Source organism: Podarcis melisellensis, assembly GCF_964234715.1.
Source record: "Podarcis melisellensis genome assembly, chromosome: 14".
Lineage (NCBI taxonomy): Eukaryota > Metazoa > Chordata > Lepidosauria > Squamata > Lacertidae > Podarcis > Podarcis melisellensis.
In genome coordinates, this window is record NC_138546.1 from 3,044,064 (window position 1) to 3,064,380 (window position 20,317).

Below are 20,317 nucleotides of genomic sequence, written 5' to 3' on the forward strand. Positions count from 1 at the left end.
TAGCTTTCATATCTGTTTCTAACACTGATCAAGCTGACTTTGTACTTGTAATTGAACTAGTTTGTATTATGTACAGTTTAAAAACTGATGTATTGGGTAGACAAGCCCTTAGGCTAGCTCTGCACATTCACTGTGATCACTTTTATACAGAAGCAAAGCAACCATAGTTAAACTATATACAAGCTTAAACAAATCCCTTGTGAGAAAAAACCTAATTCATTGTCCTAAAAAGTCAGGCTAGTTAAAAATCTGCCAGGCAACAGTATTTATATTTTAACTTTAACTTTTAACATCAAAACTGGTTCTCAGTGTAGCAGATAAACAGTAGAATAAAAACCACTTTGGAAAGATAATGTATCTTGAAAGGTGGTTTGAAAATCTGTTAAATATCTGTGAAATACAAGAAATTAAATAAACTTTTAAAAGCTTAGCAAATCACGATTATTGGGTGAACACGAATGGTATTGCCTCAGGGTATGGCTCTGAGTAGGTCTTGCACTTCTTTGAAGAGCTGTTGACATGTTATCATAGGAAGTATTGCTCTGTCAAAACAGCAGATTACCTTGCACCTGCGTCAAGCTGCTAATTATTCTAGTGGTGGCAGCATGAAGTATCTTGGGAGGCATGAGCTGCATTCCTAAAAATACCTTCCAGATTGGAGGTGGGGTTTCAGATGCTTCTGGCACCTTGCATACTGCCTTTTCCTGCATGAGGCAAATCCAGTTCAGACTGTGCCTGGTGTGTGTTGATCGCGAGAGATTGTCCTAGGCAGGAGCCGACTGCTACTGTATTTACCTTCTCTTTTGTCAAAATATAAGGACTCATCATATAAAAACAACACAGTTTGTACTTGGTGTAGCATTTGATAAGTTATGAACCAAGCCCATTTTTCTAACATACAGGTGAAACTCAAAAAATTAGAATATCGTGGAAAAGTTCATTTATTTCAGTAATTCAACTTAAAAGGTGAAACTAATATGAGATAGATTCATGACATGCAAAGCGAGATATGTCAAGCCTTTATTTGTTATAATTGTGATGAATATGGCGTACAGCTAATGAAAACCCCAAATTAAGAATCTCAGAAAATTAGAACATTAAATGAAATCAGCAAAACAAGGATTGCAAATAGAGCAATATTGGACCTCTGAGAAGTAGAAGCATACATATGTACTCAGTACTTGGTTTGAGCCCCTTTTGCATCAATTACTGGCTCAGTGCGGCACGGCATGGATGCGTGCCATGTGCAGTGGATGTGTGGCATGGCTGCTGCATCAGTGTGGCGTGGCATCGATGTCTCAGTGCAGCGTGGCAGCCTGTGGCACTGCTGAGGTGTTATGGAAGACCAGGATGCTTCAATAGCAGTCTTCAGCTCTTCTGCATTGCTTAGTCTCATGTCTCTCATCTTTCCCTTGGCAATGCCCCATAGATTCTCTATGGGGTTCAGGTCAGGCGAGTTTGCTGGCCAGTCAAGCACAGTAATCCCATGGGCATTGAACCAGGTTTTGGTAATTTTGGCAGTGTGGGCAGGTGTCAAGTCCTGCTGGAAAATGAAGTCAGCATCCCCATAAAGCTCATCTGCGGAAGGAAGCATGAAGTGCTCCAAAAGCTCCTGGTAGACGGCTGCGTTAACCCTGGGCTTAATGAAGCACAGTGGACCAACACCAGCTGATGACATGGCTCCCCAAATCAACACAGACTGTGGAAACTTCACACTGGACTTCAATAATCTGGCATTGTGTGCCTCCCCATTCTTCCTCCAGACTCTGGGTCTTTGGTTTCCAAATGAGATGCAAAAGTTGCTCTCATCAGAAAAGAGGACTTGAGACCACTGAGCAACAGACCAGTTCTTTTTTCTTTAGCCTAGGTAAGATGCTTCTGACGTTGTTTCTTGTTCAGGAGTGGCTTGACAAGAGGAATACAACATTTGAAGCCCATCTCCAGGATCCGTCTGTGTGTGATGGCTCTTGATGCACTAACTCCAGCCTCATTCCACTCCTTGCGAAAGTCCCCAACACATTTGAATGGTCTTTTCCTGACAATCCTCTCCAGGCTGCGATCATCCCTGCTGCTTGTGCACCTTTTTCTTCCACACTTTTCCCTTCTGCATAACTTTCCATTAATGTGCTTCGATACAGCACTTTGGGAACATCCATCCTCTTCTGCAATTGCCTTTTGAGGCTTTCCCTCCTTATGGAGGGTCTCAATGATGGCTTTCTGCCCAACTGTCAGGTCAGCAGCCTTCCCCATGATTGTGCTTCTTGCTGAACCAGACTGAGAGACCATTTAACGGTCAGGAACCCATTGCAGGTGTTATGGACTAAATAGCTACTGCACCTTTTCACAATATTCTAATTTTGTGAGATTGTTAATTTGGGGTTTTCATTAGCTGTACGCCATAATCATCACAATTATAACAAATAAAGGCTTGACATATCTCACTTTGCATGTCATGAGTCTATCTTATATATTAGTTTCACCTTTTAAGTTGAATTACTGAAATAAATGAACTTTTCCACGTTATTCTAATTTTTCAAGTTTCACCTGTATATGTGCACCTTTCCCTCTGTCATTAGTGTGAATTTATGTTACTGTGGCTTCTCATATTCCATCAGTGTTAATAAGCAACTTCCATGTTACAGCAGCAGTGGTGATTTTGAGTTCTTTTATCTTGTTTTCAATGGTTGCTTTAAAATATTGAAGTTTATTTTTGTCATTTTTACTTTAAACAACTAAAAAATGGGTTTTGGGAATAGGAGCATTCTGTGTATTGGACAGTAGCTCTTTTCTAAATTTGAATCCTGGACTGGAATTTACAGTGGTTTTAAGAGCTATTTGAGGGGAACTTTATGCCAGTATTTTTTGCATATACACAAATCGAGCTCTTCACTTTTAAAGCTTCAACTTGTTTTTTGCTCAGTGCTTATGTGAATTGTTCAGAAAAGGGCTTTGTGTACTGCTGCTCCTATTGTTAACATTTGACTGTACTGCTTGAACACCTCAATAATCCTGAGGTCAGAAGCCTGTTTAAAACACACCATGCATATTTTACATTGATTTATTTATGGTTTGAGTCTTGAGAACTTACCTAATAACATTGTGGCAGAAGGTCAACCTACTTCATCTTCAGACACACTAATTAAATATATGTGTGCATCATGTTCTGTTGTGTTTACAGCACTTTCTTTCTATAATATTGTGCTTACAAATCTCTTCTTTTTTTATATAACTGTCCTAAGAGAGTCTGAGATCCAGTCTTGATCTATTTTGTTGTTGTTGTTATATTATTTTCGGTGCTGTCTAGGCATTCTCCCCACCATTGCAAATTGTGCTTAGTTTCATTGATACAATACAATACAATTGTCTGACAGCTAGAAAATTACTTACCTCCGCTAAGACTGTCATTTTAGGGGAGGTAGTGGATTGCATTGCACCTTTTGGAGGGCCTAAAAAATGCTAGATTCTCATACATGATCAGCATTATCAAGGATCCGGAAGGAAGGGACTGACATACAGAACTAGAGACTGGATTAAAGGGAGAATTTTAGCCTAGGTTGCCAAATGGTTTCTTGGCACAATTCAAAGTGGTAATTTTGACTTCCAACACCCTATATATGACTTGGGTAAATTATGTCACTTGTTTCTATATGAATCTGAAAACTGGTGGCAGAAAGACTGCTTCCTGCCCTTGCTTATTTGTTGGGGTCAGGAGCAGGTGGTAATGCAAAGGGGTGATTGTGGAAAGACTTTAATGAACCGTTGCAGCATGTGCTGCTTGTTAATTAAAAGAAGTAGTTGTTAAAACGCAGCGCTTTCTTCTCCTCCCCCACATGCTTGCATGTGCTGGGGGTGGGGTGGGGCAGAATTCCCTGTCAGTTGTAATCTCAGCTGTAGGCTTAGTAGCAAATGCTGAATACCAGCAATATTTTCTTCTACTCCATAGTGCTTCTGAAACACATTTCACTACTGGATAGCAATGTAACATTGAGAAAGAAGCATATGTTTGTGGTGTAATCTTACGACACATGCCGGACCTTGCCTTTCCATCAACTATCATCTTTTTTTCTGTCTATGTAAGGGAAAAGGCTGATCTGTGCATATATCTTGATATCTGTGCAGCTGCTCCGGCACAGCTCTACGGTCTAATCAATGGCTGGTTGTGCTTTGTGTGTCCCTGGGTTTGTTGCGCAAACTGGACAGAATGTAGGGCAAGACAGCCACCTGTTGGGGGATGCTCTATGTTGAATTTCCTACATAAAGCATGGGGTTGGACTAGATGGCCCTTAAACACCCTTTGGCTCTACTGTGTATGGTTACTACTATCAATTGCATTGATTGGCCTTTTGGCTCCACTCCCCTTCTCCCCTGATAATCATGTTTAGGTACAGACACTGTTGGGGGACTCTGAAAGCTTAAGGCACAATAACTTCGCAGGTCTCTAAGGTGCTACGCGACTCCCATTTTACTAAATAAATATGCCCAAGAATACCATTCTATTTGCTTGCACTTATGAATATTGGCTCTGTCTGAATGTTTAAGAGTATTTACTAGCCTTCAGCTTTTCTGTCCCCTTTCAACTCCAATTGGCAGCACAGGATCCACTTTTTACAGCACGTATCTGTTGTTTTCTGTGTTTGGAGTGACCAAGTACAAAGGACAGGGCCCCTAGCTGTGCAGAAGCAGGAATTTTGGCAGGTGCAACTTTCTTTGTTCTAAATGAAACCACTGAATGGAGTTATCCAGAGGTTTGGAGTATGGATGAGTGCCAACAAGCTGTAGCTCAATCCAGATATGACTGAAGCACTGTTAGTGGATCATTGCCTAGACTAGAAGGATGGGAAGTTGCCTGTTCTTGATGGGGTTCTCTTTGCTCTGAAAGAGCAGGTACGTAGCTTGGGGGTACTTCTGTATCTTTTGCTGTCGCTTGAGGCTCAGGTGGCCTCAGTGGCACCAAGTGCCTTCCATCAGCTTTGGCTGGTGGCCCAGCTGTACTCTTATCTGGACAAGGATAACCTAACTTCTGTTGTCTATGCTCTGGTGATCTCTAGGTTAGATTATTGCAATTTATTATATGTAGGGCTGCCTCTGAAAGCAGATTGAAAACTTCAGATGGTGCTGAATTCGGCAGCCAGGTTGCTCACTCGGACAAGTTGGTTTGAGCATATTACACTGATGGTGGCTCCATTGCACTGGCTGCAGATTAGTTTTCAGGCCAGCTTAAAAGTGCTGGTTTTGACCTATAAAGCCTAAAATGGCTCAGGACCACAATACCTCCAGGGCTGCCTCTCCCCATATGAACCAACCTGGACCCTGCAATCATCATCTGAGGCCCTTCAGCTTTCTACTCAGCAAGGAGAGACAGACCAGATAAAATCAAGGTGAAACTACCTTACTGCATACCCCACCCCCTTTTGTATTTGCTGGTATTCCCCGACAATTTAGAAAGAAAAAGAACACCATGTGCAAAGTTCTAGTCAGTGTGTTTGAAGCCATTTCAGTGTCTGTTTTTCTCCACTGTCAGACCTTGGGTGGAGGAAAGGAGCACTGAGCTTTCTTTGACAGTCAACCTCTCGCCTCATTAGGTTTTCATGTTGCTGTGCAACTGTGAAATTCATCAGCCACTTGCAAGTGTGGTAATAGAGAATAAATCTAAGATGACTTGTCTTACAAGATTGAAGCATAAACAGTTTTTGTTGACGCCCTTTTCCTCTTGGAAGAATGGAGCTAAGCTTTTGCCCCAAGTGCTCACCTCTTCTAAAATAGGCCTACCTCAAAATAAAAGCGTTGGCATCTTCAAGTGGATTTCTCACTTCACAGATCCAGAACTTTTTATCTCAGGTCTCCATATATTGTTCTGCTAGTCTTGAGTGAAGATGTCTGATTTGCCTGTTTTGGGAAACTCTAGTTCACGTTGGTCCAATAGTATTGTACATGGAAGTGGTTGTTTGTTGTTGTTGTTTTTTAAAAAAAATCCAGTAATTTCTTGAACTTAAAGCGAGTTTTTGCCATTTCACATCATTTAAATAGCTGTCTAGCAAACTGTTGTTATTTAGTCGTTAGTCGTGTCCGACTCTTCGTGACTCCATGGACCAGAGCACGCTAGGCCCTCCTGTCTTCCACTGACTCCCGCAGTTTGGTCAGACTCATGTTTATAGCTTCGAGAACACCGTCCAACCATCTTGTCCTCTGTCGTCCCCTTCTCCTTGTGCCCTCCATCTTTCCCAACATCAGGGTCTTTTCCAGGGAGTCTTCTCTTCTCATGAGGTGGCCAAAGTATTGTCTATCAAAGTATAGTCTAGCAAACTAGTTTTACCTCTATAAGGATTGGTTAGGACCTGAACCAATGGTTTCAAGTTACAAGAAAGGAGATTGTGACTGAATGTTAGGAAGAACTTGTTTGACAGTAGAACAGACCTACTTGGAAGGTGGTAGATTCTTCCTTGGAGGTTTTTAAGCAGAGGGTGGATGGTCATCTGTCATGTGTGCTTTAGTTGAGATTCCTACATTTCAGGGGGTTGAACTAGATGACCCTTGAGGTCCCTTCCAACTCTACAGTTCTGTGATTCTATAAAACTCAATGGAGGAATTTCCATCAGAATTGAGCTGCTCAACTTATAGCAGAAACAGTTGAGACTGCATACTAATAGGAGAATGTGTGTATTACCTGGTAGATGTACAAATTGCAGTTGAGTGGGAGATTATGTATATTGACTGGGGTACAGTTCTCTCTTCATGGAAGGATTATGTGCACATTCACCATGAAATCTGGTGAATGTGCACAATGGCCAGTTGTTATGCACATTAACCAGTCAACTTAGATTCCCCTTAACTTATAGGTTTTAGATTGTTATCTGCTTTAAGCTTCCTGTTTTGGTTTGAAAGGTGGGATTTAAATATATGAACTGTCGGACTCTTTGTTGTGGGAAGCCAATTTTGGGTGCAGCTGTTTTTCCACATAGTTTCCAAATAGTATAGGAAGCAGCTTTGCCATTCTTTAAATGTGGAAAATGATTCATGTGCTGGTGGTTATTCTTAGAAATAAAACAAGTTTCGCTTTTCAAAAAGCTGCTAGCTATTGCAGTTGTTCCGATGTTCCCCGGGTGTTAATGTGTTCCCAGGATAAATAATCAAGGAATCAGGTCAGATTATTTCTCCATCCAGCTCAGTATTGTCTGCTATCTGGGCTCTGCACTGTTTCAGACAGGAGTCTTTGCCATTCCTACCCAGAGATGCCAAGGATTGAACTAGGGACCATCACACATACTGTGGCTTCAGAGTTTTGATTCTTTATCATTCAAAGAATGCTGCAATTGTTTAACTCAGCCTATTCTTTCTAGTGGCCCATAGATATTGCCTGTGGCAAATGATAACCTGGATAAAAAAATCCCACATCCCTTCAAGAGCCACATAACAGTATCCTTCCAAGTCCCTGTATCTTAGATGGGACCACCTATGCATTGTTACCATTTTCAGAATATTCTTCACGGTAAAATGTTTACTTCCATTTTGATTACAGCAAGCCACCTAGACTTCGTATGGTCAGCTTGAAAAACATGACAATGCACACAATCCCTTAAAGCAAGCTAGAAGTTACTGGTAATTTCTTTTTTGAAAATATTTAAAAAGGTTTCTGAACAAGGTCTCTTAGCTGAGTGGCTGCCCCTGTCAGATCCTGCAGTACTGAGGAAAGTGGTTTGAGTCTCAGTGGTTCAGAAATGCAGTCTTCAGCTATACTTGTTGTAGGTCTTGGGTGGTTTTTATCTGTTTCCTGTATGTTGTCGATTTTAATTTGAATGTTAGTTCCTTTAATGTTGAAGGAAGATGAATAGTATTTGGTGTTCATGGTGGTAGAAATGAGCTTGGAATCAAGGACACCAGTAAAACAGCAACAGCAACCAGGCTGCTTTCAGGAACAATTTTCTCTCTCTTTGTATATGGACACACAACTCCACATGTAATGAATCCATATGCACCCTATTAAATTCAAAGGATGCACACATACACAGCATTAAGCAAATGTTTCTTTTTAAGAAATGCCGAGGGAACAGCCAGAAAAGGGGATATTTATGGAAAGAGACAGCAATATATGCAGTCATTGCTTTTGGGGTGAATGCTTGAAGGAACTTGGCTTTTGATCACGTTAGGGATATGCTCTTAATTTGAAATAGTTGATTTTAAAATTCAGTGCATTCAGGTTCAGTTTGCATATAGTTCAGAGCTGAAGAAGCTGTGGCCCTCTAGATACACCACAACTCCCATCATCCTTTACTATTGACCATCCTGGCTGGGGCTGCTTGCAGGGGGTTTTTTTTTATTAAAAAAACTATATTTTATTGATTACCAAAATAACAAGGCAATTAACTAGGTAACCAATATATCTCTTCCACATGCACCCCAATATGGATGTATACCTAGTTACAACATCATTTGAAAAAGAAAGAAGTATGACAAAACATACTTTAGCTATGGCCCCAGAGTTTCAAGAAAGCATTAGATATGTGTAGGTTCTGTTTATGTTTGGGCTCCATTATTTATATACCAATTGATTATTAAAAACAACAACCTGAAAGCACTTTACAAAGTCTTATACTAAAGGTAAATTTTTCCACCATAGCCATATTCCTGTGGATCTACAACTGAAATGATTGTCAGCTGTCTTCCAACTTTCTGCAACTTCAATTCATGCTGCTAGCAGCAATGGAAATCAACATTTCATGTATTAAATCTTAATTTTCACCCTTCCAAAGGTTTTGAAGTGCCAGTTGCAGGAGTGCATATTAAGTTCGGTCGGTGGCAGCATTAATTTCTCTGAAAATCATCTCCCATTATAAAGAATCTTAGGGCACTCACAAGGCATGTTTATAAAGAACTCTTTATGCCCCATCCCCTCCAACGCTGAAAACTTTTGTTTGTCATTATACAGATTAGCCTTGGTGGAGGTTGATGCCACCAATGAATCCACTTAAGGGAGTATTCCCATTCCTAGTTGAGTATCCCAAAAAATATCAAAATCATTTGGGAATTCCCTCCCCACAGAGGTGTGTCTGGCACCTTCATTATAGTTTCCAATGTTTGCTGAAGGCACACCTCTTTACCCCGGTCTTGGACACCTGAGACCCACCCTATTCCTGCCACTGTAATTTGTTTAATCTGTTTTTAATGTTGAATTTTAAATGGTTGTGACTCCCTGGGACCTGATGGTGAATGGCAGTTAAAGAATTGAATGAATGAATAATAGTTATTCCTCTAGCAATTAGACTCGTAATTACAATAGTTTTCAGGCTAAATTCATTTCTCTGTTGTGTGTGTTCTCCGTATTCCAGTATATCCAACCTTCAACACAGTACCCACTTCTGATTTTCTCCCTGTATTAGTCTGCATTTTTTTCTCTTCTGAAAAGGAAAATGGGTTGTGCTAGGGCTGCTCATCTTAGCTTGGGGCTTAGCCCAGTTGTGGGTCCCAATCCATCCTCGTAATGGAGTCTCTTGATTTCTGAAATGAGCCCTGCCAAAAGAATAGGTTCTAGTCGAAAGCAGCTAATATATGAAACGGCCCTCTTATTTGGTAGTTGTCCTCCACACAATCATTTTCATATGTCATTTTCCAGTGGTTACACATGAATACTTCCTCTTTAAAATTCTTTTCAATCTAGCAAACCAATCCATCTTCAGAACACTCAAATGGGATTCTTCTTGTGCTTGTGGCTTGGTTAAAATGAAGAATAGGCCGTTGCTTGCTAAACACTCAGGCTACAGCAAACCAATTAGCTTCTAAAGCACTGCAGCACTTCAGAGGCTGTATTGTTGCCACAGACTAACATGGCTGCTTCTTCTGGAATTTGTCGCAATACAACTGAATATTTTGTCTCTGTGTCGCTAAGGGCATGTTACAGTCCTTGCAACAGTCAGTGCAGTTGGTGATACAAAGAGGGAGCTCCCAGGTTGACTGAGTACTAAAGCCTGTTTGGAAAGCATGGACATTAAAGAGAGAGATTTCCACCACCCAAATCAATTGTAGCGGTTAGGGCAGCCTGAGGACATTAGATGTGACACAACGTCAGGTTGTAGACTAGAGCATCCCTTTGAGCTGTTGTTTTTTTTTAATCTACTGCTTTCTTCTGTTTTTAATTCTTCTTTGAGCGTTTAAAATATTCAAGCCACTTATTTCAGCTGCTTCTGGTAATATTCCAGCAGATTAGCTCATCTCACTGTTTATAAAAAGCACATTAGATCTTTTAAGAGGCAGCATCTGCTGATGTGAAAACCAGTGTGGTGCTGCTGTGCTTGGAGCTGGGCAACCTAGATTCAGATCCCTGTTTGCTTCACTGTCCTTGCAAGTCCAACATAGCTGCTTCTCCCCAAATTGAATTCTCCCTCTCCTGACATAAAATCATAAGAGTTGTAGAGTTGGAAGGGACCCTGAGGATCATCTGTTGTTTTCACGTTTAACAGGAAATCTATATTCTTGCTTGATAGCTTTCCACTGACATGTTCTTCCAGTTCTCACATAGCACCCCCCCTCCCCCATATATCGGATTGTTTCCTTTTCGATTTCCCCAGCAATTTATTTTTAACATAAATTTCCAGTAATTTCATATCGTTGTGCCCTGTGGGCTTTGGAAAAACAAATGGCTATTTAGATAATGCATTCCCACCTCTGGCATTTTAGTAATGCCAGCTGTTCATCTGATGGGAGCGGCAGCAGCTATCTTAAAAGGTTCCCTGTATTTTGAAGAACCTCAATTCACATCTATGCACTCATGATGTTAATGAATTTTAATTTTTTAAAAATCTTTCCCTAAATAAGTAGTAACAAAAACAGGCTTTAAAATGGGAACATGTCACTCAAGCCTATGTTTTGTTGACCTTCACTCATATCTAAATGCTGGAAATGGTTAGAGTTGATTGAAATATTAACCAGTTGGTCAATATTTTTGTGTGTGCGGGCACACACATTTATTTACTTGCTTTGTTTAAGCCATTTAAACAAAGGTCAGGGACCACATCAAGGTCAAGTGGTGGGACAGCATCTTAGCTTATGCCTAGCCATGTACCTTAGAACTGTGCTGTAAACTTCAGAACCGTGTAACCTGCAACCTGATCATGCTTGGTCATTGTAATGATGTTTAGAACAAAGCATTTGGCAGTAATTGAGCTAAGAATCTGAATACTGTGTCCCCAGGTGGGAGCTGGGGACATGGATGGAGTTACCTCCCTTGCTAGGGTCATTGTTGGTGGCCCTTTATAAAGGTGAGAGACCTCATTATGGGTTGAAGTATTCATTGTAGTGACATCCAGGCTCCAAGGAAAGACAGAAAAACTCTTGCTGAAGGCAAGAGTTGCCAAGTTTAGGACTTTGAGTCAAAATAAAATAATATGAGGCAACAGAAACAAGAATCTATCCTCAACATTGAATGCACTTTATTCACATGAACAATGTGCAACACACCGGGTACCTTTCTTTTTCTGGGAGTGTTTGCTGCTCCTCATACCCTCTCCAACTGAATTTGGTTGCCATGAAGAAAATGACCAGTTATATTTGACTCTTTAGTTGAATATAGCAGGAGGAAATGCAGGCTAGCATGTCAGTGAATTATCCTGTGATTATTTTCAGTACAGTGGATGCCACTGATGAGGATTTGTTTGAGTCTGGTGTGTGAATGTATATATTGACTTAATGTGCTAGCATCAGTTCATTATTCTATTGCAGTATTGGTTCATTTCCTTGAGAACAAATACCAGCTGGAAACGTCTGCAGGCCACCAACTTGAAAACCCTTACAACTCTTAACTACTACTGACATTTTGATTAGAAAAGTTAAAAAAACAACACTAAAATGAATCTGTGACAATTTCATTTCAGTTTTAACAGATGGATTTCAAATGAAACCACAAAAATTTGCTTGTCCTGAATTACTGTGTACTTGAGGACTCAGGTCTGCAGAAGTATATTAATTTATAAATTAAAAGAGAAGTGTATAGCCTAGCAAGGACTTATGATCAGTGACTTCAAGAGCCAAAAGAATGTTGAGGACAACTGAGTTGTTGGAGATTGAAGGCATCCACTGGAAAAAAAGAAAATGAGGCCTGTTTTATTTGTGTCCTGGTACAGTTAAAACTCGTATTTTGCAGGGACATATCAGATACATAAAAGAAAAAGGATACCTCTCCCTTCCCCATGCCTTTCCCTAGTTACCTCACTAGACTAAGACTTAGGCTCAAGGTTCCCAGTTCGATCCCAGAATACTTGTTGCAGAGGGAATTTTCAAAGCTTTTTGGTAGAGGAATATTTCTCTCCCCCCCCCCCCCACCTCCCTGAATCTGGAGATGCGCCAGATCTTTCCTAACACTGTGCAGTGTAATGCTTCATGATGCATAGATGGCTGTGATACACCACAATCCAATCCCATTGATTGCAAATTCTGATAGCAGAGATGTATGTTGTTTTTCCATACCCATGTTATGTAAGCATGCCATTGGGACACCTTCTGTTTTCTATCTTCTTGAGAGTAATTTCTTTTGAGGCTGATAAGGTAATCTTTGTGGTTCTTGTTCATCTATTTGAGGCTTTACTGCTTCAAAGAGTGATGTAAACAAGCTGTTGCTGAACTCTGCATTTCCTACCTTACAGGTTAGCAGCCTTAGACACAGTTAATGCAAAACAACTGAAGCATCCATTTTGTTGGATTTGCAGCAGCTTCTGTGAGGAAATCTGTCTTTTCAGTGAGCATGCTCAGTTGACAGCCTGCCAAATTTGAGCTAAGCTTCATTTAATAAAGATTTAGTCTGTGGGGATGTGTCAGTACAAACTGCATTTGGAGAGCGGGAGAGATTATCCTTTTCTAAATCATTGTTCTGCAGAGAAGCTTTCAGCAAGTGTACTGATAAAATGGAAAAGAACAACTTCCCTGCAGGAGTCTATGTACAACTCATGAGTGGTTTATACTTGAAATTAGGGTAGTGATGAAAGAATCAGGTACCTGTGGCCCCTCCTTGGAGGTTGCTAAGATACCAGCATCTCAACTATGGGGAAAGCTCTCTCGGTCCAATTCTGACACCATTTTATGTAGGAAGTTGTTAAATAATAATAGCAATTAACAGAATTTTTGTTCCACCCTTCCTCCAGTGGGTTCAGGGCACGTGTGTATGCTTCCTCCCTTTTACCTTTGCAGCAATCCTATGGGGTACATCACCAATCAAGCTTTGTGACCAAGTGGTGTTTTGAACCTGGGTCTCCCCACCTTGTTCAGTGTGCCAGCTCCTAGACTACCCAGGATGCGGTTGCCTGCCTACATGCTACATTGCTCTTCAGTGTTTGACTGGGTTTGTGGAGAGGTCTGATATTTGTGAATGCCTATGTCAGGCATGGGCAAACTCCAGCCCTCCATATATTTAGGACTACGGTTCCCATCATCCCTGACCACTGGTCCTATTAGCTAGGGATGATGGGCATTGTAGTCCCAAACATCTGGAGGGCCGGAGTTTACCTATGTCTGGCCTATGTGCTTCTTACAAAGAATTACCATTCACTTTGGCAACATAAAACGCCCTTCACTGCCTTCAAAGGGTAAATGTGGCATGTAGAACTCTAAAAACATTTCACTGTCCCCTGGTCCTTTTAATACACCTCTGAGAATGGCTGCAAAGGAGCAAGGAGCAGATGATGTCACCCTTTTGGCATGATGCAGCGGAAACTCCAGTAAGCTCCTAAGAGTGTATGTGCATGCAGACTTCTGTGGTAGGGATCATTTGAGGGTTGTTTCTTTTCTTTTCTTTTGTGAAAGGAGGGAATTCTCTAAAATCTTTCACAGTCCTGCAGCTCAACGCTGCTGTCTTAACCATGGTTAAGAGAGAACTTGGAAGTAGCATGCTATTTTAGATGAGTTTGCTGCAAAATGATTATTGCAGACCACAGGTTCTATAATAAATGCCTTAGCACAACTTCAGCGTGTTTTGTTTTTAAATATAATTTTGGCCAGTGCTGCATTGAAATGAGAAGCAGGAGCAACAAACAAAAGGTTTGATTTGAGAATTTATCATTTTTACTCCTCCTCGAGGCAGAACTGTAGTTCAGTATTAGGGTATATGCTTTGCATGCAGTGGGTTGCAGCTTTAGTCCCTGGGATCACCAGGTAAATGGACCACAAATGGGAGAATCCTCCCTCTGCTTGAAGACACTGGGGTGCTACTCGTGATCTGAGTGGGCCAGGGGAAGCCTGCATGTTGGACTTCAGATCCGATCCTCAGTACAGTACACCTTGGTCATGATAACTGGGGCTGATGGAAGTTGGAATCCAGCAGCATCCAGAGGGCATCAGCTTAGGTAAGGTTGTTCCAAACTAGTTGTATTCTGAAATCCTGGGACAACTCCTTGCCACATGGGTGGTATCTAGTGTAGTAGGCAACCTGTCATTCTGCAATCAGTGGTATTTGCTTATCTGAAAGCTTTGGTGTTGCTCAGTTTCCCAGCAAGGAGAAGCACAAATGTGTGTGCTTTCTTTTCAGCAGGCATTTTTGTGGTATTTCAATTGTATAGTGGCAGTCAACCTGTTTTTAAGACTAACTTTTCATTTAATTGTAGTATTTTTAATGTCATTTCCAAGACTAAGGGAGAGTTTTTATTGTTAAAAATTCATACTTTCTGTAATTTTATCAGGATTGCAAGAGGACAGGAAGGGCAAAAGAGACGTAACTGATTAAACATAAAATCCCTTCTATTGCACATTTCTGGGACAGATTTGTCTGTGGAGTGAAGGTTACTAACATTACTGTGTTGGCACAAATCTCTTGGGCTCCATTCCAGGACTTGCAATTCAGTGTCATTTTACAGTCAGTAACCTCCAGATTTGTGTCCAAAAAGCAATTGGTTCAAGTATTTGTGTGTGTGTGTGTGTGTGTGTGTGTTTAAATTGCAGAAAATGAATGAATTTGAATAAGTCATGCTAGAATGACATCTGAGTTCCTCATACTGAGTTGGTATAGATGTACCGTATTTTTCGCACCATAGGGCGCACTGGACCATAGGGCGCACCCAGTTTTTTGGGGGAGAAATAAAGGGGAAAAAATTATTTCCCCCCCCAGGCGCGGGGCTGGGACAGGGGAAGCTCAAGCTTCCCCCGACCCCAGCCCCCAAACAGGCAAGTCTCCGCAAGCCGTGGGAGCGCTCCCGCTGCGTGCTGAGAGGTCCGCGAAGCCTGGACGCGCTGAGCTCAGCGCGCGCAGGCTTCAGCATGCAGGCAAGTCTCCGCAAGCAGCGGGAGCCCAGCGCTGTCCCCCGAGTTTGCGGGGCTGGCGACGGGGAGGAGCAGGCTTCTCCACCCGCCAGCCTTCTAACCAAGTTGGAGGACAGCGGGATGGCGACGTTCCGCCTCCCCGCTGTCCCTCAGCTTGTGGGGCTGGCGGTGGGGCTCTCCTGAAGCCTGCATTCGCACCATAGGATGCACACACATTTCCCCTTCATTTTTGGAGGGGAAAAAGTGCATCCTATGGTGTGAAAAATACGGTAATACCAAACTGTGGTTTGGTACTACCTGAACAAGCCTTAAAGGAACCCCAATCTCATGCATTACCTCCTTCCCTGGCTTGCAGCCAATCATTGCTTGCCATTTCACTCAGCAAATGGTGGTTCGCACTTCTCCTGCCCTGGAAATGAGATGCTGCAGTGTGGGGGTTAGGACTTTGCAGAAACTACTCCAGCATGGCCCGTTTTCTCAGTTGGCTCTGTTTTGCCCTCAGTGATGTCACATAGCCAAAGCTATCCCATTCATGATGTGATGCAATTGATCAGCTTGTTTTAAATAATCCTTGTAGCAAATCTGGAAAGAAGGTATGGTAACTTAGAAGTAGGGGGAAATGAAAAAGAGGAGAAAAGGGAAGTAATTTGGGTGGAGGGGAAGAACAGTATGATTTAAAAGGGTTACGGGGAAAGAGCTCAACTTCTTAAAAGCATCACTCTGGCATAGAGCTAATAAAGATAAGTCTGGGAGGGATAGGCTCCCCATGTAGCCCCCATAATAGCCCTTTATCTTCTACCATGATGGCACTCCTCTTACTATGCTTTTTCAGTGGTCTACATGCATGCAATCTGAGAAAAGCAAAGAAGTCTAACTTACACGCAATCTTCCCAGATTTGGAGGTTTAGAGACGCATTTGGCTGCGCAGTGAATTCTGTGGCCACAGTGTATGCTACCAGTGTACTTAACCATCAGCCTAAATTATGAGTCTGTGCAATAAACTGTATGAAGAAAAATGTTTTCTCACAGGCTTAGCTTTCGGTTTAAAACTGCACATTAATGAAGGACTTTACAAAAGCCTCATCTATTCATATTGAGGAGGAGTGGGTTTACGATAAGGTTACCAGGCACCCCCATTTCCCAGGGACAGTCCCCAGATTTACATATCAGTCCCCATACAAAATCCATTGAAGTTGAAAAGTGTCCCCGGATTCCTTGAAAAAAATCTGGTAATCTTAGTTTAAGAGCCCCTTTCATGTGACAGGAGCCTTAGCTCATGTGGTAGCCAATGTTTGTGGCCTTCAGCCCTCCATACTTCAAAAATATGCCCCCAGAAGATGTAAATGTGAAGTAGCCCTCACTTAAAATACAGTCCAGGTAAACTCCTCCCCCTGTGACTCAATCTGGATTTTAAAAGGGAATTCCTTATTTGCTGGCCTCTCAAGATTTTGTGAGCAATAGTACTTGTGGAGATCACAGCAATTGGGCCACAGAGGTGATTTTGTATATTCCTGCTATGGAAATGCCTCTCAGTTAACTATTTTTCTCTCTCTTCCTCAGGCCCTCTTGCTGCTGGGTGGTGTTGCTCTGTCCTGCCTTGCTCTGGATCTCCTCTTCCTCCTTTTCTATTCCTTCTGGTTATGTTGTCGCCATCGGAAAACTGAAGAACAGCTGAATGCAGATTGCTGCTGTACAGCTTGGTGTGTCATCATTGCAACTCTGGTCTGCAGGTAAGTCCTCCCCCTCCTCCAAACTAACAGAAGGGCAAACAGAACTAATCTGACAAAGGCAGAGATAAAATTGCCTTCTCATTCTGCCACTGCTGCCACATTTACCCAACCAGCTACCCAAAGTTGTAGCTTTTCAAACATAGCCTTCACCAGTCTATGATTCAAGATAATATTCTCTTCCCTAGCAGGCTCCATAGTAAGTGTAAATAAACTTTTGGTCTCTTCCTGATCCAGGCTCATCGGGCTGCTTAAGTCAGTGTAGATCTGTGGCGAAACTGTTGGCTTAGCATTGTGTCTGTTAGATCATAAACCTCTGGGCAAGGCCTACGTTATATTTGTATATTGCTTAGAAATCCACATCATCGGAGTATGTAAAATGAAACTGATCCTACAATACATCCCCCAGAAAATCAGGAATCCACCAGGATCCATCAGTGGGGGCAGGCCAGCTGAATGGGCCCATCTTTGCAGGAGGAAATTGTTTCCACCAAGTGCTAACTTGATTATCAGTTATCTGCATGCACAGAGCATACTAAAAACTGCAAGAGTGATTGTAATTCTTTCCTCTGAGAGTAGCATGTGGAGGTAATCCCCCATTCAAGGTCATATTGTCCTTAGAATAGAAACAAACATGTAGTTCTGCAGTGTCAAGCTGGCATTCTCTCTTTGTTGTTTTTCTAACCTTCAGGAATATCTGAAATATCCTTCAAATGCCTTATCCTTATAGTCTTTTCCCGACTTGATTTTTGTGGAAAACTTTTGTTGTTTGCTAGTTTTGTGCTAAGCACAGCTAGTAAGCTACTCTTCTTAACCCCATTTAAAAAAAAGGAATTCACACAATTAAAAAAACAAACCTGGATTCCTTGGAGAGTTTATTTGCTTGGGTTTGAATGGCAAAAGCTGGAAGTGCAAGCAAGCAAGTTTGTTCACCACCTGAGACTTAGAACAGGGCAGACAGTAGAGGGACTGGGGCTCCTCACCTCTCTGCTCTTGAGTGGGGATGATGATCGGTACAAATTGGTTATTCTGTTAGCATGAGTAATAATGAGTTATTTGCCCACAGACAGGTATGTTTCATGGAGCATTTTTCTAAAGTGAACAGGGCAGAAGTTCTGCTCTTTCTGCATCAAATCTTGAGATAGATTTGCTTTCAAACTACATTGCAGCACACAGGGGTGACCTCTCTCCATCTACAGAGCTATTTTGATGCCTCTCTGCATTTTAAATTGCATTTATCAAAAGACTGATCAGCAGTTTACAAAGCGAAAACTTCAGCCAATGGTCCTTGTAGCTATTTCTGATCTCTTGGCACCTTGAGCAATTAGAAAAATTCACTGCCAGTCTTTTAAATGGTGGTATTTCTAGCCCTTTTACCGGACCTTTCTTGGCAACCAACCCATTGCTGTGTGACCAACAGATCTTCAGCACCTTGGTGCATGAGAGAGTCAGGGTCTCTGGAGAGGGCAAAACATTTCAGCTTTGAATAGCACAATTAACTTTCGCCTTTACTCTTGCCCATTCTGAATGTTATTTTGGGTTATCCTCTAGCCCCTTTCCTCAATCTACCATCAAGCATTGCATTTGCAGACTTTTAATCCCGCATATGACTAACCTAGACAGCATCTTAAAAAGCAGATACATCACCTTGCCAACAAGTTAAAGCTATGGTTTTCCCAGTAGTGATGTATGGAAGTGAGAGCTGGACCATAAAGAAGGCTGATCACCAAAGAATTGATGCTTTTGAATTATGGTGCTGGAGGAGACTCTTGAGAGTCCCATGGACTGCAAGAAGATCAAACTTATCCATTCTGAAGGAAATCAGCCCTGAGTGCTCACTGGAAGGACAGATCCTGAAGCTGAGCCTCCAATACTTTGGCTACCTCATAAGAAGAGAAGACTCCCTGGAAAAGACCCTGATGTTGGGAAAGATGGAGGGCACAAGGAGAAGGGACGACAGAGGACGAGATGGTGGGACAGTGTTCTTAAAGCTACCAGCATGAGTTTGACCAAACTGTAGGAGGTAGTGGAAGACAGGAGTGCCTGGCGTGCTCTGGTCCAGGGGGTCATGAAGAGTCGGACACGACTAAACGACTAAACAACAACAATCCCACATATGTTGAAGAGAAAGTGGTTACAGCAAATTTTATTTAAGCACTGTGATTTGAGGGTTCTTATTATTGGTCTCTTAGGAGAGTGTTCCTAACCATGGCTCTAATCTAGGGTTTCTCATAGTTAGCCATCAGATACTTGGGGTGCAGCCACCAAGGCACTCTGTTGTCTTTTGTGGGATGTGTCTGGGCTGCAGGTGTTCTTGCAGCTGCCATGCATAGGCAGGATTAGAACCAATGGGTAGAAATGGCAGTGAAGCAGATTTCATCTAAACATTTGGATAGACATCCTAGTGGTAAGAACTGTTTTACTGTGGAACAGGACTGCCTCAGGAGCTGGTGTCTCCTTTGCTGGAGGTATTAAAGAAGAGCCTGGGTGGACTCAGGAATGTCTTGCATGGTAGATCATGAATTGAGGAGTGAATTGGACTTCCAGGGCACCTTCCAACTCTGATTCCAATCCTACAAAAACACATTTGTCACTTTTAATGTACCTATGGACACTGTAGATTTTCTGAGGTGTGATTTGTTTGTGATCTTTGGAAATAGTGGAAAGTATTGGAAGAATTATCATCATCATCATCATCATTATATATTGTGAACCTTCCTGAGATCTTCAGATGAAGAGTGTTATATATATTAAATGAATGAATGAATAATAAAACACCAGAGAAACAAGAGCATAAAGTTAGGGTTCCCAACAACAGAAAGGTTGTTGAGCTTTTTGTAGTTTTGGCCAAAGTTGTTAAGCTTTTTTGCCAAAATAGGACATTTTTGAGCTATTTCTGAGGAGAATCAGCAAAAACAACACTGCCAGCATGGGCTGCCATACCTCCAAATATTTAGCCGATTTCCACACGGACACTGCTTGCAGCTGCAGGATTCTGGATATGTCCAGGAAATTCCAGACAGATTGGTTCTGATCGTTGGGAAATGTCTTGAACAACTGCATTTAGCAGAAATAACATGCAAACAGATGTTGAAATATGGCTTTTACAGCTCTGCCAGAAATAGCATTTTCTCCCAATGTTGAAGAATAAGGTGGTAATTAGATGGGAATATTAACTCGTCCCCAGGAGTAACAAAGGTTCTTTTTTTTAAGGATTCAGCTTGTAAAGTCCCTTTAATTAAAGATGTCTTGCTGCCACTGCAATATTAACTTGTAAAGATGGGACTTTTGTGGATGGTGAGTCTCTTCTTAGGAAAGGGAGGAGGGGCTATGTATATATTAATTGCTGGGCCCTTACT

The 20,317-nt window shown here is 41.8% G+C and overlaps 2 protein-coding genes across 4 annotated transcripts in view; both read left to right on the plus strand.

Moving 5' to 3' along the window:
• CARD11 (caspase recruitment domain family member 11) overlaps nt 1-20,317 on the plus strand; it is a 313,312-nt gene that overhangs the window by 291,778 nt on the left and 1,217 nt on the right. The window lies entirely within an intron of this gene.
• The window catches only part of TTYH3 (tweety family member 3), a 77,407-nt gene that overhangs the window by 18,686 nt on the left and 38,404 nt on the right, over nt 1-20,317 (plus strand). For all 3 annotated transcript variants that reach the window (XM_081889197.1, XM_081889198.1, XM_081889199.1), the window contains exon 2: nt 16,792-16,961. In XM_081889197.1, coding sequence (XP_081745323.1) covers nt 16,792-16,961 — 170 coding nt within the window. The remainder of the gene's footprint in view (nt 1-16,791; nt 16,962-20,317) is intronic.